At 38.0% G+C, this 15214-nt stretch overlaps 1 protein-coding gene across 3 annotated transcripts in view; it reads left to right on the top strand.

Moving 5' to 3' along the window:
- The first annotated feature begins 4614 nt into the window (after positions 1–4614).
- nf1a (neurofibromin 1a) overlaps positions 4615–15214 on the top strand; it is a 75734-nt gene continuing 65134 nt past the window's right edge. For all 3 annotated transcript variants that reach the window (XM_058080479.1, XM_058080480.1, XM_058080478.1), the window contains exons 1-7: positions 4615–4892; positions 8996–9139; positions 9390–9473; positions 12128–12318; positions 13546–13652; positions 13736–13803; positions 14961–15036. In XM_058080479.1, coding sequence (XP_057936462.1) covers positions 4833–4892; positions 8996–9139; positions 9390–9473; positions 12128–12318; positions 13546–13652; positions 13736–13803; positions 14961–15036 — 730 coding nt within the window. In that variant the 5' untranslated portion in view covers positions 4615–4832. The remainder of the gene's footprint in view (positions 4893–8995; positions 9140–9389; positions 9474–12127; positions 12319–13545; positions 13653–13735; positions 13804–14960; positions 15037–15214) is intronic.

Here is a 15214-nt window from a genome sequence, read left to right as displayed (position 1 = left end):
CATGATACCATACAGCATCCATATCAAACTTGCGCGGGCCGCACTAACATTAAACTTTCATATCAAGGCTCATATCAAGCCACATTTGGCCCGCAGGCCGCATGTTTGAGACCTGTGAACTTAACAAATAAAATGTAGTTATCAACTCAGTTAAACGCAAATGAACTCATTAAAGTGGCTCAAGACTCAAGGACAGCATTTTACTTGTATTTGTTTGATTTATTTAAAGTTTTATGCCAGTTTATGATGCTGAAAAATGAAGTGCTTTTCTTACCTCAAGGCCGGGTTGTTTGACAATAGTTTTCAACTAACAGGTCACTCAAAAGGTCACCCATCTAATATGCTAAAGTTAGCATTATAGCAATGCTAACATGCTAATGTTACCATGCCAAAAACAAACATAATAGTGTATACCAATGAAAAAGGCAGAAAATGCGACTATGCTAAAATTAGCATATTGACACCTACCCTGATAGCGCAAAGTGATTGCTGTTGATATTCATGAAAAATTCCAGTACAGTAACGTTAATATGTTAACATTGATAACATTAGCATGGCAACAGTATGATAGTGGAAAGTGTTTACATATGTGTTTACCCATGAAAATAGCAAAACATGCTAGTATGCTAATATTAACATGCTAACGTTAGCACGGTAACGCCTAGCATCATAGCGCAATATACCGGGAAGGCTAAATGTCCCGAATGAATTTGGAACAGTTTGAATGACTAATATTTTCTTTGACCAGCTTTTTTATTTTATTGTAATCATTCAAAAAAATTAAAGACTAACGTTTCAGGTAAAAAGTAATCTGTTATAATGATATCGAAATTCTGTAGTATCTATCCCGTCGAGACACGGAATAGCTATGTTTTATTTTGTAGGACGCGGCAGGATGTTCCCTGACAGTTTCCTGTGAGGCGTGACAAAATGCCACGTCAAGATTTTTACGGAACTTACAGCAAGTTTGGTATTGCTTTTTGAATATACATTTGGCTCCCCGGAAAAAAAACCACGAAGAAGGAGATACATATTTTTACGTGGAGCTCTTACCAACACAGTCCACACTTGTAAGATAAGTCTTTTCACATTAATGTAACTGTTCGTCGGCACTGTCCTACAGTGAAGACTTTCTAAAGTTAGTAACGTTGTAACATTTAGCTAACCTAGCAAGCAGGAGGACCCGGATGTGTGACCCAGGGGTGCTAAAACCGTTGATGGCGAATAAGCAAAAATGTTGAGTGATTGTGACTTTTAAACGCGTATTAAAGCCACAGAGTACAGATACTTTGCTGACGTTATTCATACTTGTGGTTACGGTCGCCGTCTTCAAGAGTTACAATTGTACTTAGTATATCAACTTGCAATAAAGCAACAAATCAAAGGTAATTTTAAAATCTAGACATCTCAAACATGGTTTGGTTCATGTGTTTTTTATATTTAAATCAATTGAAACTTTGTACATTTTGAAAGTAAATGTAAATTACCACGTTGAGTTGAATAATTGAGATGTTTTGGCATGTTTAGTCAAATATAATGCAGCAAAGACAAAACGATCCGAAACTAAAAATGCTGAAAAACACATACTGCGGAAAAAGTGCTGCAAATTAAAAATGCCGCAATTACATAAACGCTGCAGGATCAACAACAAATGCAAAAGTCAAGTGTTTTATGGTGTTAGTTTGTTTCGGTTTTGCTTGTGTCGATGTTCCAAACACTGAAGTCGATGAGCAAGGAGTTCCGGCTACTCTAGTTTTTTTTTTTAAGAACAATTTAAGGTGTGTTTCTGAGTCAATGCTATACAGCTGGGTGATCCACCCTTGGATGAATATTGAAGATGTCCGATATTGGCTTTTTTTTTTGCCGAAAACCGATATACCGATATTGTCAAACTCTCAAATTCCGATACCGATATCAACTGATGCAGATATGTCTCGGCATCGGATCATAAAAAACACTCATTATGTCCACCACAGGAGATATCGCCTGATGTTGACCGATACCACATTTTTATGCTGATATCTGACCACCAATTTTCACCAATTTCACCAAGCCGAAACTCAACTCTGAATTGTCACACCGCTGTGCCGCTCATATCGCCGAAACACACTTCCAATAACACACACCAGCCCAAATATTATTATTATGGCTCATTATGTTACTAGATTGGGTAATACAAGTGTAAAGGTAACAGTAGGGGTGGCATTTGATGTGAAGAGCACTTTAATAATGTTCAAAACTGTATTTAGATTTTCTGTGCTGTTGACTATATCGTGACTGGGAGTACATTAGGATTTTTCAAGGGGGAAAAAAATGTAATGCAAATACCTTGTTGTCGCGTAAAAGTGGTTCAAAATGTTTCTTTTTCTGCCAGGGTGCACGGTGAAGACGCTGCGTGAGGGATCATGAGGCAGCTGAAAGGCAAACCCAAAAAAGAAACATCCAAGGACAAGAAGGAGCGGAAGCAGGCCATGCAGGAAGCCCGGCAGCAGGTCGCCACTATCGTGATCCCTACGCTGGCCGTAGTTGTGCTTCTCATCGTCGTCTTCGTCTATGTGGCGACCAGACCCGAAGCTATGGAATAGACATTTTCTTCATTGCGTGGAAGAAAAGATTGGACTCTATTGTGCTTGAGTTAAAGCCTTCAAAGTACACTACCTTTGGTTATATGCTGATAACAAGCAGGAAAGCAAAAAATAAATCCATGAGAGAAAAAAAAAATGAAGATATTCGACACTTTGTCATCAGAAAATGGATTCATATAATTATTTCTTCTAAAAATATTGCTTTATATTATTTGCACAAGAGCATTCACACCGAGAAGTACATCAAAACACACTGCACTGTCCATACCCGGATGTCGTACTTAAAACTCAAAATAGCGAGTGCGTAGTAATGGACCTCTCTCAATAGTCGCCATATTGGCTACATCGTGGAAGCGGAGGGACTAACTTGAGTGGTGCAAATTCCAATTAAAAATGGAGAGAAGACGTGCACAACAACAGTAATGTCGACACGTTGCACTCAGGAAGTAAGTACACAGTGTACAAGTGTACATACTGCATACCAAGTAATTTCTGCACAGTTTTACAGGCTTGATCAGTGACTGTAAAAAAAAAGACACTCCAGTCTTTATTACTGTATTCACAGTTCTATTACAGTAGTTACATACAGTTGTTTCATAGGAGAGCAGATCCTTTAACATGATCAAGGATACCATAATTATGATGAAGAATGCTGCCAATATTGGTGGGTGCTTCTCCTCTCTCATGCTCATTGTATGATGTTCATTTCCACCAAATCCGCTTTGGTCAAGTGCATACATTTAAGAAGTGGCGTTATCCGCTCCATGAAGATGTACGTAGCTGTGAATGCGCTTGCTGTAACTAGTTCTCAGGCAGGTCTAGTGTTTACAAACCAAAATGATGTTACATTCTTTTATGGCAGTGCATAACGCCAGGACCGGCTGAATGTTTATTTTTACTTTTCATTTTTCCTTGCGGGTATCCAGAGGGTATCCCACTGCTCGATTTTTATTGGCTCTCGACGTATTGTACAAATAAAATGAACTCATTATTAATGATGATATTGGACTTTAAATTTGTCTTTAAAAGTAGACTAATTTGAAATATGGTTTACCACTACAGGTAACTCTCCAACTGATATTTTTAATGAATAATTAGCACATCGTAGCACAAAATGACTGCACCTTTGTTTCCGTATGTGGCGCTCGCTGAAAATAGTGTGGGCACCCTTGTAGTAAAGGATGTATGCTCCTCAAGACTTGTTGGACAAGCGTCCTGTCCGACGATCTGCTAATGTTCCCACCAAAGAGACATCATTTGTAAAGAACAATTAAAAAAGAACAAGTGTGGAAGGTTTGTTGATTCTTTTTCATGATTCTTTTTTTTTAACCTGTCTTGTTTATACAGCGCGGGTGGGCTTATGTGTCTGGGTGAAGTCTGGACTGGTCATCACTGGAGCATCATATTTCATATTTTATTGTCACTGCTGACTGTGTTGCTACTGTGCAGCCCTATTATTTAATATTTCTTTTATTTTGAAGGAGGCCGCTGGAAAGGAAGGGTAAAATAGGGCTGTTTCCCCAGTGAAAACAGGGAGGACGGCTGCTATTATTTATTCACATTGCAAAAAACATGTTGAATGTGATGACAAAATGGTCATTAATGTATTTCTCCTGAGTTTATTACAGATATTATTTCAGACATTTTAACCCCGGTAACGTATCAATTATTTTATACACTCCAGCAAGCTGACCTGGCAGCGGCATGTTTATAGAATAAAACATTTTCAGGTTACCATCAGCCAAATTTCATTAGAGCAAAAAGATAAAATTAAAATATAATAAATTTCTTTAAATAAAGAATAGACATATGATAATTATTTTGTTGAGAGAAATAACTCCAAAATCTACCAAAGATATGGTTTTGTTTTTTTATGAATTCCACTGCTGTGCATTGATTACAAAGCTTTTAATTGCTGATTTTCATTCAGGCATTGTCACGATAAATGCAGTAATTCACATCCGGTCGACGGCCCTTACGCTGGCGACTTTCTCCGGAAGTGGTATTTACGTGGCGGAGTTACCTTGACGCTTCGCTCCAACGCCTCCCATCAATTCCTCTGAAGAAGACTTCCGGTGGTGTTAATGGCGGTGGCATGGTGAATCCCACGGAAAGAGAAAAAAATCGCCCCCTTTCGTCCTCTCCCATCGATTCAGGGCAGATTCATATGCGATTTTGACTTTGACAGATTGAGCCTCGTACCGTGGATTTAACAGCACAAGCATCGCGGTGTCTCTCCGCTCCGCCATGGCGGCTCACAAACCAGTGGAATGGGTCCAGGCCGTGATTACTAGATTTGATGAGCAGGTAAGATGGGGGAATTCTCCACATCGGGGCATCTCTTCTGTCTGCTGGACTGCAAAATTAATATCGCGTCAAGCTAATTAAAACGCTATTTCAGCTAAAGAAGCATGTAACTGCTCAAATGTGTTTTTCCTTGCGAAGAGGAGGCATTTCTAGCTAGCGTCGTCCCCCACCACGGATCGTCACATTTATCCGGCCAGGTTTGCACAGACTTGGCCGGTCATGGAGACAATGAATACCTTCCAAGTTGACACCTTGGCGAGGTTTAAATGCTCGCATACATGGTCAAGTGTTAGCTAAATCTATCTTCCACATAGCATGATCAGCACACATTAGCAGGCCTAGCTGTGCGTTGTAAACAAATCAAATGTGACAGGGCGTGCATACTGCTGTTACGAAAACACTCAAATAAGTTCCATTCAGAAACATCACGTGGTAATATTTGCATAATTTAACGTGACCGAAAAGGAGTCGGAAGAAGCAAGACCTAATGGTTCGCTTAGGCTTACTTTCGGAGCATAAATAAACCAGGAAACTGACACCGACTGATGGTGCGTTCACGGTTCCAATCAGGAGTTTGAAAAAAAACAAACTTTGGTTCTGTCTGGTTTGCACAAACACTTGTATATTTTAGTCGTGGTACTCTAAGGTAATTATATACTGCAATTAGTACATTGCTAGAGGACCCCATGCTCCCAAAATGTGTCCCGGGTGCCATGTAAAGCTAATGTACGCATCATTGTACATACATTTATCACTATATTGCAATATAATGTAGTATACTGCCGGACTACCGACTACAGTTCAAGTTATGTATTTGTTATTTAGAATAAAGTAATTACAGAATAAAGCAAACTGAATTGTGTTAAAAATAACATAATTACCAAAGTAATTGAAATATTTAACAATGAATAATATATATAAAGAGTATACATTGAGTCCTGGGTTATGGTAGCTAGTCGCAGTACTTTCATGTACATGTACTACAAAACACATCTCCACTCGGTGTGCTCGTTTAAATGCGTGTGTCATGTTTGGATAGAACACGAATAACAACAAATTTTCTTTGAACTACTCAATATCAGTAGGTGAGCTACTGCTAGCATGCGAGCTACCTGTTGGGGACCCCTGTGATAGCGTCACTATCTTAAAGCTGTACACACCAGGTGTTTGTTGAACATCTTCGACTTACAGCTAGTGTTTTTAAGACAAGCTACGAGTATTATTATGATAACAAGAGCCTCGATTAGCTGGGACAAAGCGAGCTAGCTAGCTAGCTAGCTGATGGTGCTGCTAGTGATACCGGTGCATGTTTATCAAAATAAAGCGCAGTGTAACATTTTTAAATAGTTTTCAAACAATTGTGCCTAAATAACAAGCTTTGTATGTAGCTATATAGCATTATTATATTTAGTTTTGATGTTAAAACAAACATGTTTAATCATCTGATGTTAGCATGTTGCCCATTGACTAGTTTATTAATAGATATGACTTAAATTGGAAAAAAACTGGTTTCATGCTTGTCAATAAAGACCCAAGTCTGCTGTGTTTGGACTTAAGCAGTCTTTGCACCCGCTGTTAGCACCCGCTGATTTATTATGGATTGGAGTTGGGCTTATCCGGATTACTGCAGTTAGGATAAAGTGGCGTTACCGCGACGTCTGGTTATTGCTACCCTAATTACCAAATAAATCCTCCTGAATTTACTTTACTTATAAAATACAGTTTTATAAAGATGTCAATGTGTGGATTGAAGATGCTACCGTGTGCGTATGTGTGTGCAATAGGGGCGTAGCCAGGGCTAAAAATAACAATTATTTTATTAATTGTGTGATTTTTTGATGAATCATATTTAAACAAAAAAAGTATGTCCGCTTCTTTATTCAGAAATAGAAGATTTGAGCTGAAAGAGCAAATAGTTGCAACACTTGTGTATTACTGTAAATGTAGACAATAAGCAAACATGGCCGCTGTCACACAATGCAAAAATGTTAGCATGTCAACATGCTCATGGCGACCAAGGCTGGCACTTTTCTTGGATGGTGTTGATGTACCAGGCTGGCATCACCGACACCCAACATCAGGCGAGTGACCGGAGAGACCATCGTTAGGTTTTTCCTCGTTTTAAAACGTGTTTGTCCACTCTGTTTTCTGAAGCGCAAAACCACCTACCAGGACATTTTCGAGCACTTCATGCTTCCTTCTGCTGACAGAAACATTTGTTAAGATATGTGATTTTTTTTTTTGCATGTCCAAAATGAAAATAGATTGTTAAAATTAGGCAAATACCATGTGGGGAAAATGTTTGACCTTCCTATTTAGGAGCTAGGCCAAGCTGTGGGGAAACAATGATCTCAGTGACCAAGTTGTGGGGCACTGCACTGCGGACAGAGGAAAGGCCTGTTTCACATTGCGTGTTATTGGCATGTGATGTTCATGGCAGAACCATGGGAGTACGTGGAGCCGTGATGGTCAACTTGTATAAACTAGAGTTATCAGGACTTTTTAAGGAGCCATAGGCATTACTAAGTACTGTAGTTTAGTGAATCATTAAGAATTTTGTTTACATGTTTACGTTTACATGAGTTTTTCTCTTTCCGAAAACAATGGTATACATCAGGGGTCTCAAACTCAATTTACTTGGGGGCCACTGGAGCTAAGGTCTGGGTGAGACTGGGCCACATCAGGTTTTCAAAAAAAAAACAAAACCCAAAAAACGCATTTATTAATAACAGAAAAATGAATAAACTTTGCTTTGGTTCCAATTTTCTACAAGAAAAGCTCTGATAAAACATTCCACTGTTCTCAAATATCTTACTTTTTATTTTTCTACACAAAATAAGATGAAAAATAAATAAACAAATCAAGAATAAAGAAAATCAATCAATCAGTAATAAATAAATAAATATAATAATAATAATAAAAACTTAAGAAAGCACATATAGTTGGTGGGTAGACAAATGATTTTTTTCATATTAAAATGAACAAAGCATTATTAGAGCCCTGTAGACATGACAAAACACGACTATATACATTTATACTCTTTTTATTTACAACATATTGCGCAACTGCAGGGTCTTGAGACACATGCTAACTCGCAAACAGGAGAGCTAGCGACCTAAACGGTAGCCTTCAAGTTATTTCCTTTCAACTTAAATAGCCAAAAACTTACCACTTCCACACGGATAGGGAGGATAACTATTAAGAGTTATTTAACCTTTTAACATGAACATTAATGAAACGTAATAATTTTTTCTGGGTACATGATACCATACAGCATCCATATCAAACTAACATTAAACTTTCATATCAAGGCGGGGGCCTCAAACTAGCGTCCTGCGGGCCACATTTGGCCCGCGGGCCGCTTGTTTGAGACCACTGGTATACATCGAAAGGAATATTCCAATCTCTTGTCGACACGCGCCGCTATAATCAACCCGAATAGTCAACGGGGCATGCCCAGTAAAACGTAAACACCAACATCACGTGATACCGACTTCCCCGAGTTTTTCTTCCACTTGTTGGAATAACTCCGTATTGTCTTTAGTTAATTTAGTTTGGATCAAAAACAAACTTTCCACAGCAGTCCAGTGCCGATTGCTGACAACGTTCCGTTTGAGCGGGTACAAGATACCTCAATCGGATTGGGGAAAGGAATATTCCACCCCTGGGAATCCCATTATATATTCATTGGGATTGGCACTTTTCTTTCGGAATGAGGTTAGATTTGAGCAAATAAACCGAATGCAATAGTAATATTTGGGTCCATGTATACGTGGCTAATGAAGTGTATTTCATCGATGAGTGGTTATTTATAGTCAATTTTGAAGAAGGGATTTTGGACCCATAATGATTTAGTGATGAAAATATTTGAAATACATTTTAAGCCGCCTACATCTGGTCGGCTCAGATCATTACTTTCATATCATGTGATGTTTATGTACTTCCCTCATCAAATCAAGCCGGATGTACCAGTTGGATATAACTCAATTTTCAGGCTGCTTGTGTGCGTTTTTTTCCCCCCCGAAACGGGTAAACGTCAAAAGCCTCAGCTTTAAAACGATGATTCCATTCAGTTTTCCCATGTTGGCTTTCTTTCCCTCCAGCTTCCCATCAAAGTTGGACACCAGAACACCCACACTAAAATCAGCACGGAGCACAACAAAGAATGCCTGATCAACATTTCCAAATACAAGTTTTCACTCGTCATTAGTGGCCTCACGACCATCCTCAAAAATGTCAATAACATGGTAAGTTATCACGTTTCACTTCCATTATTTACGTTCTTCTTCGATTGCCATTGTTCATTTGAGACATAGTCCAGGTTCAGTTGACAAAACATGCTAACACTGGAAAGTGTATGGATCAAATATTGTGCTACTACTGAGACTGTTACCCCCGTCACCCGGATAAGTGGGGGAGATATATATTTATATATCGTCTTTTCTGAGTAGAGACCCACTGCTTTACTAATTGACCGCTTTTGTTTCCATATGGTAGCGTATATTTGGGGAAGCATCGGAGAAAAACCTCTACCTCTCACAGCTCATCATTCTGGACACGTTGGAGAAGTGCCTGGCTGGGGTGAGTTCTTTTTTTTTTCCTTTGTCTTGTGCCATTAGACAAGTTTTACAGAGTAACCCACTTAAGTCGGAGTTAGTTATTATATTCACGACCTCTCTGTCAACTAACTCATGGAAGAAAAAAAAAACACGGGAATAGTGGCATTCCCGGTTGTATCCGCAGGAGAGTCTTTGGCAAAAAATGCACTTCAAGACCTGAGAATACGATACAATAAACGGGATGAATGATAATATTCACAGGATAAATGACAACGACGATGATGATGATGGATGGGTTTGCTTGAGACATTGTGATGAGCTGGTATCGTGGAGACGGGGATCTGACCAATTCTGAGCCTGGCGATGTCATAATATGCAAAGCAGATGCGTCAATTTACTCCCATCACAAACGCTAATGCTAATCAAATGCTAATCAAGCTACAAACATTTGAAATAGTGTAAAAAAAAAAACTGTGGCGCCTACAGGGTAAAGTTGTTATCAACGTACACTGCTTTTGTTGACATAAAATCTTGACGCGCCGCTTGTGTCAACATGTTTTGTAGTATTTAAAGTAGTAAAACCAATTTAACAAACTGACAAAAAAAAATCTTTTAATAATCGGGATGAATGATAATATTCACAGGATAAATGACGACGACGACGATGATGATGGATGGGTTTGCTTGAGACATTGTGATGAGCTGGTATCGTGGAGACGGGGATCTGACCAATTCTGAGCCTGGCGATGTCATAATATGCAAAGCAGATGCGTCAATTTACTCCCATCACAAACGCTAATGCTAATCAAATGCTAATCAAGCTACAAACATTTAAAATAGTGTAAAAAAAAAACTGTGCCGCCTACAGGGTAAAGTTGTTATCAACGTACACTGCTTTTGTTGACATAAAATCTTGACGCGCCGCTTGTGTCAACATGTTTTGTAGTATTTAAAGTAGTAAAACCTATTTAACAAACTGACAAAAAAAAATCTTTTAATAATCGGGATGAATGATAATATTCACAGGATAAATGACAACGATGATGATGATGATGGATGGGTTTGCTTGAGACATTGTGCTGAGCTGGTATCGTGGAGACGGGGATCTGACCAATTCTGAGCCTGGCGATGTCATAATATGCAAAGCAGATGCGTAAATTTACTCCCATCACAAACGCTAATGCTAATCAAATGCTAATCAAGCTACAAACATTTGAAATAGTGTAAAAAAAAAAACTGTGGCGCCTACAGGGTAAAGTTGTCATCAACGTACACTGCTTTTGTTGACATAAAATCTTGACGCGCCGCTTGTGTCAACATGTTTTGTAGTATTTAAAGTAGTAAAACCTACTTAACAAACTGACAAAAAAAAATCTTTTAATAATCGGGATGAATGATAATATTCACAGGATAAATGACGACGACGATGATGATGATGGATGGGTTTGCTTGAGACATTGTGATGAGCTGGTATCGTGGAGACGGGAATCTGACCAATTCTGAGCCTGGCGATGTCATAATATGCAAAGCAGATGCGTAAATTTACTCCCATCACAAACGCTAATGCTAATCAAATGCTAATCAAGCTACAAACATTTGAAATAGTGTAAAAAAAAAACAAAACTGTGGCGCCTACAGGGTAAAGTTGTCATCAACGTACACTGCTTTTGTTGACATAAAATGTTGGCGCGCCGCTTGTGTCAACATGTTTTGTAGTATTTAAAGTAGTAAAACCTATTTAACAAACTGACAAAAAAAATCTTTTAATAATCGGGATGAATGATAATATTCACAGGATAAATGACAACGATGATGATGATGATGGATGGGTTTGCTTGAGACATTGTGATGAGCTGGTATCGTGGAGACGGGGATCTGACCAACTCTGAGCCTGGCGATGTCATAATATGCAAAGCAGATGCGTCAATTTACTCCCATCACAAACGCTAATGCTAATCAAATGCTAATCAAGCTACAAACATTTGAAATAGTGTAAAAAAAAAAAAAAACTGTGGCGCCTACAGGGTAAAGTTGTCATCAACGTACACTGCTTTTGTTGACATAAAATCTTGACGCGCCGCTTGTGTCAACATGTTTTGTAGTATTTAAAGTAGTAAAACCAATTTAACAAACTGACAAAAAAAAATATTTTAATAATCGGGATGAATGATAATATTCACAGGATAAATGACAACGATGATGATGATGATGGATGGGTTTGCTTGAGACATTGTGATGAGCTGGTATCGTGGAGACGGGGATCTGACCAATTCTGAGCCTGGCGATGTCAAAATGTCATAAGCAGATGCGTAAATTTACTCCCATCACAAACGCTAATGCTAATCAAATGCTAATCAAGCTACAAACATTTGAAATAGTGTAAAAAAAAAACTGTGGCGCCTACAGGGTAAAGTTGTTATGAACATACACTGCTTTTGTTGACATAAAATCTTGACGCGCCGCTTGTGTCAACATGTTTTGTAGTATTTAAAGTAGTAAAACCAATTGACAAATAAAAAAATAAAAAATATTTTTATGGCCAAAAATCACAAATAAATGTGCAAGCAAAGGTTATGTCAACAACCGCTTATGTTGACGCCGCGTGTCTCGCGCACAGATCTCGACACGACATATACGCAATTCCTGAAAACGAATCTTAACGTGTTTCTTTGGTAGCAATCCAAAGACTGCCTGCGCCTGGATGAGACCATGCTGGTGAAGCAGCTTCTGCCGGAGATCTGCCATTTTATCCACACGTACCGTGAGGGCCACCAGCATGTCGCCGAACTCCGAACCTCTGCCTCGGCGGTTCTCTTCTCTCTTAGCTGCAACAACTTCAACGCTGTTTTCAGCCGCATTTCCACCAGGTACCCTGCCGCTATATATTTTTTTTTTTTTCCCTTTATTTGGGCAAATATGTGAATCATTACAGTGCATTTCTTACATCAATCAAAATATAACTTTCCATTATTTACATTTGTATTCAACTATCTGATCCCAAGCCCAAAAGGAGTAGGATGAAGCAAAAGCTTATAAATGCCTACCCCTTTTTGCAAGATATAATCATGTTCATGCCACTGTCTTGTTTCCCCTGTTATTATTTTCATTGTAATATTATTATTATCATTATTATCATTATTGTTATAATCTTGATCATTATTACCATCATTATAATCATCATTAATATTACCATTTTCATCATTATAGTTAAAAATTTTGTGATTTTTTTATTTTTAATTATTTAATTTTACAGACTTCATTGCTTCTTGTAGAGCAGGGGTGGGCAAACTACGGCCCGGGGGCCACATGCGGCCCACCGAGCGTTTGAATCCGGCCCGCCAGTTGCTTTCTAAGTATCTCAACTTTTAACATACAAGCTGGCAACATGACTTGCAAGTCGGATTAAAAAAAAAACACACAAAAAAGTAAAATTCAATTTCGTAATTTGATGTGGTCTGATGTTTAAAGTGCTCCTGAAAAAAGGGACACACAGCTGATAGTATGACACTTTTACAAATAAATTAGACAACTAATTCAATGCAGAATGTTAGAATATAATTGTAAGCGTAAAATATTGTGTGTGTTAAATATATTTTCCGGTGCCCCCCGGACAATTTTGTTAACTCAACGCGGCCCACGAGTCAAAAAGTTTGCCCATCCCTGTTGTAGAGTGTAGAGATTTCATCTGTTATTTTCTGAAATCCGCAGTCTTTGTGTGTCAATTTATTAGCCCACTTTTTTTGTGACATTTACTTATTTACTGTATTGCATGTGTCTAATCTTATGCATTAAAAAAACAAGAACTTGAGACTGTGTCCGGACAGGTGACCAACCCAAACATCAGTTTCTTCTTGTTAAACCCTACCTGAGGTTTTTAGACGTGTTTATTAGTTTGTGTGTGTCTAGTCTTGTGCATTAGGAAGCAAGGTTTTAGGTCTGTGCTCAAACCAATTTGCTATTATTAATCACTTCCATTCTTGTCAGACGTTGCAACGACTTGATATACTACATATTTGCTTTTTACTATAACTGTATACTATAACCAGGATACAGAGGCCTGCAGAATACTTTGTAATTCATGTTTGTTCCCGTAGGCTCCAGGAGCTGACGGTTTGCTTGGAGGACAATGTGGATGTTCACGACATAGAGCTGATGCAGTACATCAATGTAGACTCCTCCAAGCTGAAGAAGCTACTACAAGGTTATACTTTTTAGCGCTTGAAAGATATCTGATTTTTTCCGGACCCAAATGATTAAATTTGCTCTATTTTTGTTGGCTTTTAGAAACTGTTCTGAAGTTTAAAGCACTTAAAAAGCCTGCCCAGCTGGCAGTCATCAACAGTTTAGAAAAGGTGAGTTCAATGTTTTAATCACTGAAATCGGGTACAGAGTTGCAATTTATTTGTGGTGCTGTAGTGAGGATAATTAGTCAAGATGCATGTGCATTAAGTTTTTAAAATAAAAAAAATTAAAAATAGCTTGGAACTTATTTCGATTAAAGCAATGTATATTTTGAATAAAGGAAATACGTACTCTTCCGATATTTTCTGAATATGTCTATGTGCATTAGCTCTGTATCAGGGGTCTCAAACTCAATTTACTTGGGGGCCACTGGAGCTCGGGTCTGGGTGAGACTGGGCCACATCAGGTTTTCCCCAAAAAAAACACAAAACGTATTTATTAAAAACTTTTAAAAAATTTAAAAAACTTTGCTTTGGTTCCAATATTCTACAATAAAAGCTCTGATAAATCATTCCATTGTTCTCAAATATCTTAATTTTTATTTTTCTACACAAAATAAGATGAAAAATAAATAAACAAATCAAGAATAAAGAAAATCAATCAATCAGTAATAAATAAATATAATAATAATAATAAAAAGTTAAGAAAGCACATATAGTTGGTGGGTAGACAAATGATTTTTTTCATATTAAAATGAACAAAGCATTATTAGAGCCCTGTAGACATGACAAAACACGACTATAGTCACATTTATACTCTTTTTATTTACAACATATTGCGCAACTGCAGGGTCTTGAGACACATGCTAACTCGCAAACTAGAGAGCTAGCCACCTAAACGGTAGCCTTCGAGTTATTTCCTTTCAACTTAAATAGCCAAAAACTTACCACTTCCACACGGATAGGGAGGATAACTATTAACAGTTATTTAACCTTTAACATGAACATGAATCAAACGTAATCATTTTTTCTGGGTACATGATACCATACAGCATCAATATCAAACATTAAACTTTCATATCAAGGCGGGGGCCTCAAACTAGTGTCCTGCGGGCCACATTTGGCCATCTAGTGGCTCAAATGTGACATTGACAAGGATCTTTGAATGCTAATTGTTGTTGTTGATAATTGAAATAATTATTATTTAAAAAATTATTGAACATCGGTCGATAATTGTGGCAATTTTTTGATTTCTGCACTGCTTGTTTATCTGTGTGGATGTTCTTATTCTTACTCTTCTGACAGTTGTTCTTCTGACTTATTGGCAGGCATTTTGGAACTGGGTAGAGAACTATCCAGATGAATTCACCATGCTCTACCAACGTCCTCAAGCGGATATGGCAGGTATAAAGACAACAGATTATTTTGTAAATAACCATAGTAGAATGATTTATGAATGAAGTATGTTAATTGGGGAATACCCCAGGGTAGCTATGGATACATATGTAGGTTACCACCGTGGGTGAATGAATAATGGCTTCACTTCATTTAAACTCTGATGCATTATTCATTCATTCATTTT

The sequence above is a fragment of the Doryrhamphus excisus genome, chromosome 8 (genome assembly GCF_030265055.1).
Source record: "Doryrhamphus excisus isolate RoL2022-K1 chromosome 8, RoL_Dexc_1.0, whole genome shotgun sequence".
NCBI classification, from domain to species: Eukaryota; Metazoa; Chordata; class Actinopteri; order Syngnathiformes; family Syngnathidae; genus Doryrhamphus; species Doryrhamphus excisus.
The sequence above is the reverse complement of the archived record's forward strand: the minus strand, read 5'-3'. Positions and strand labels throughout refer to the sequence as shown.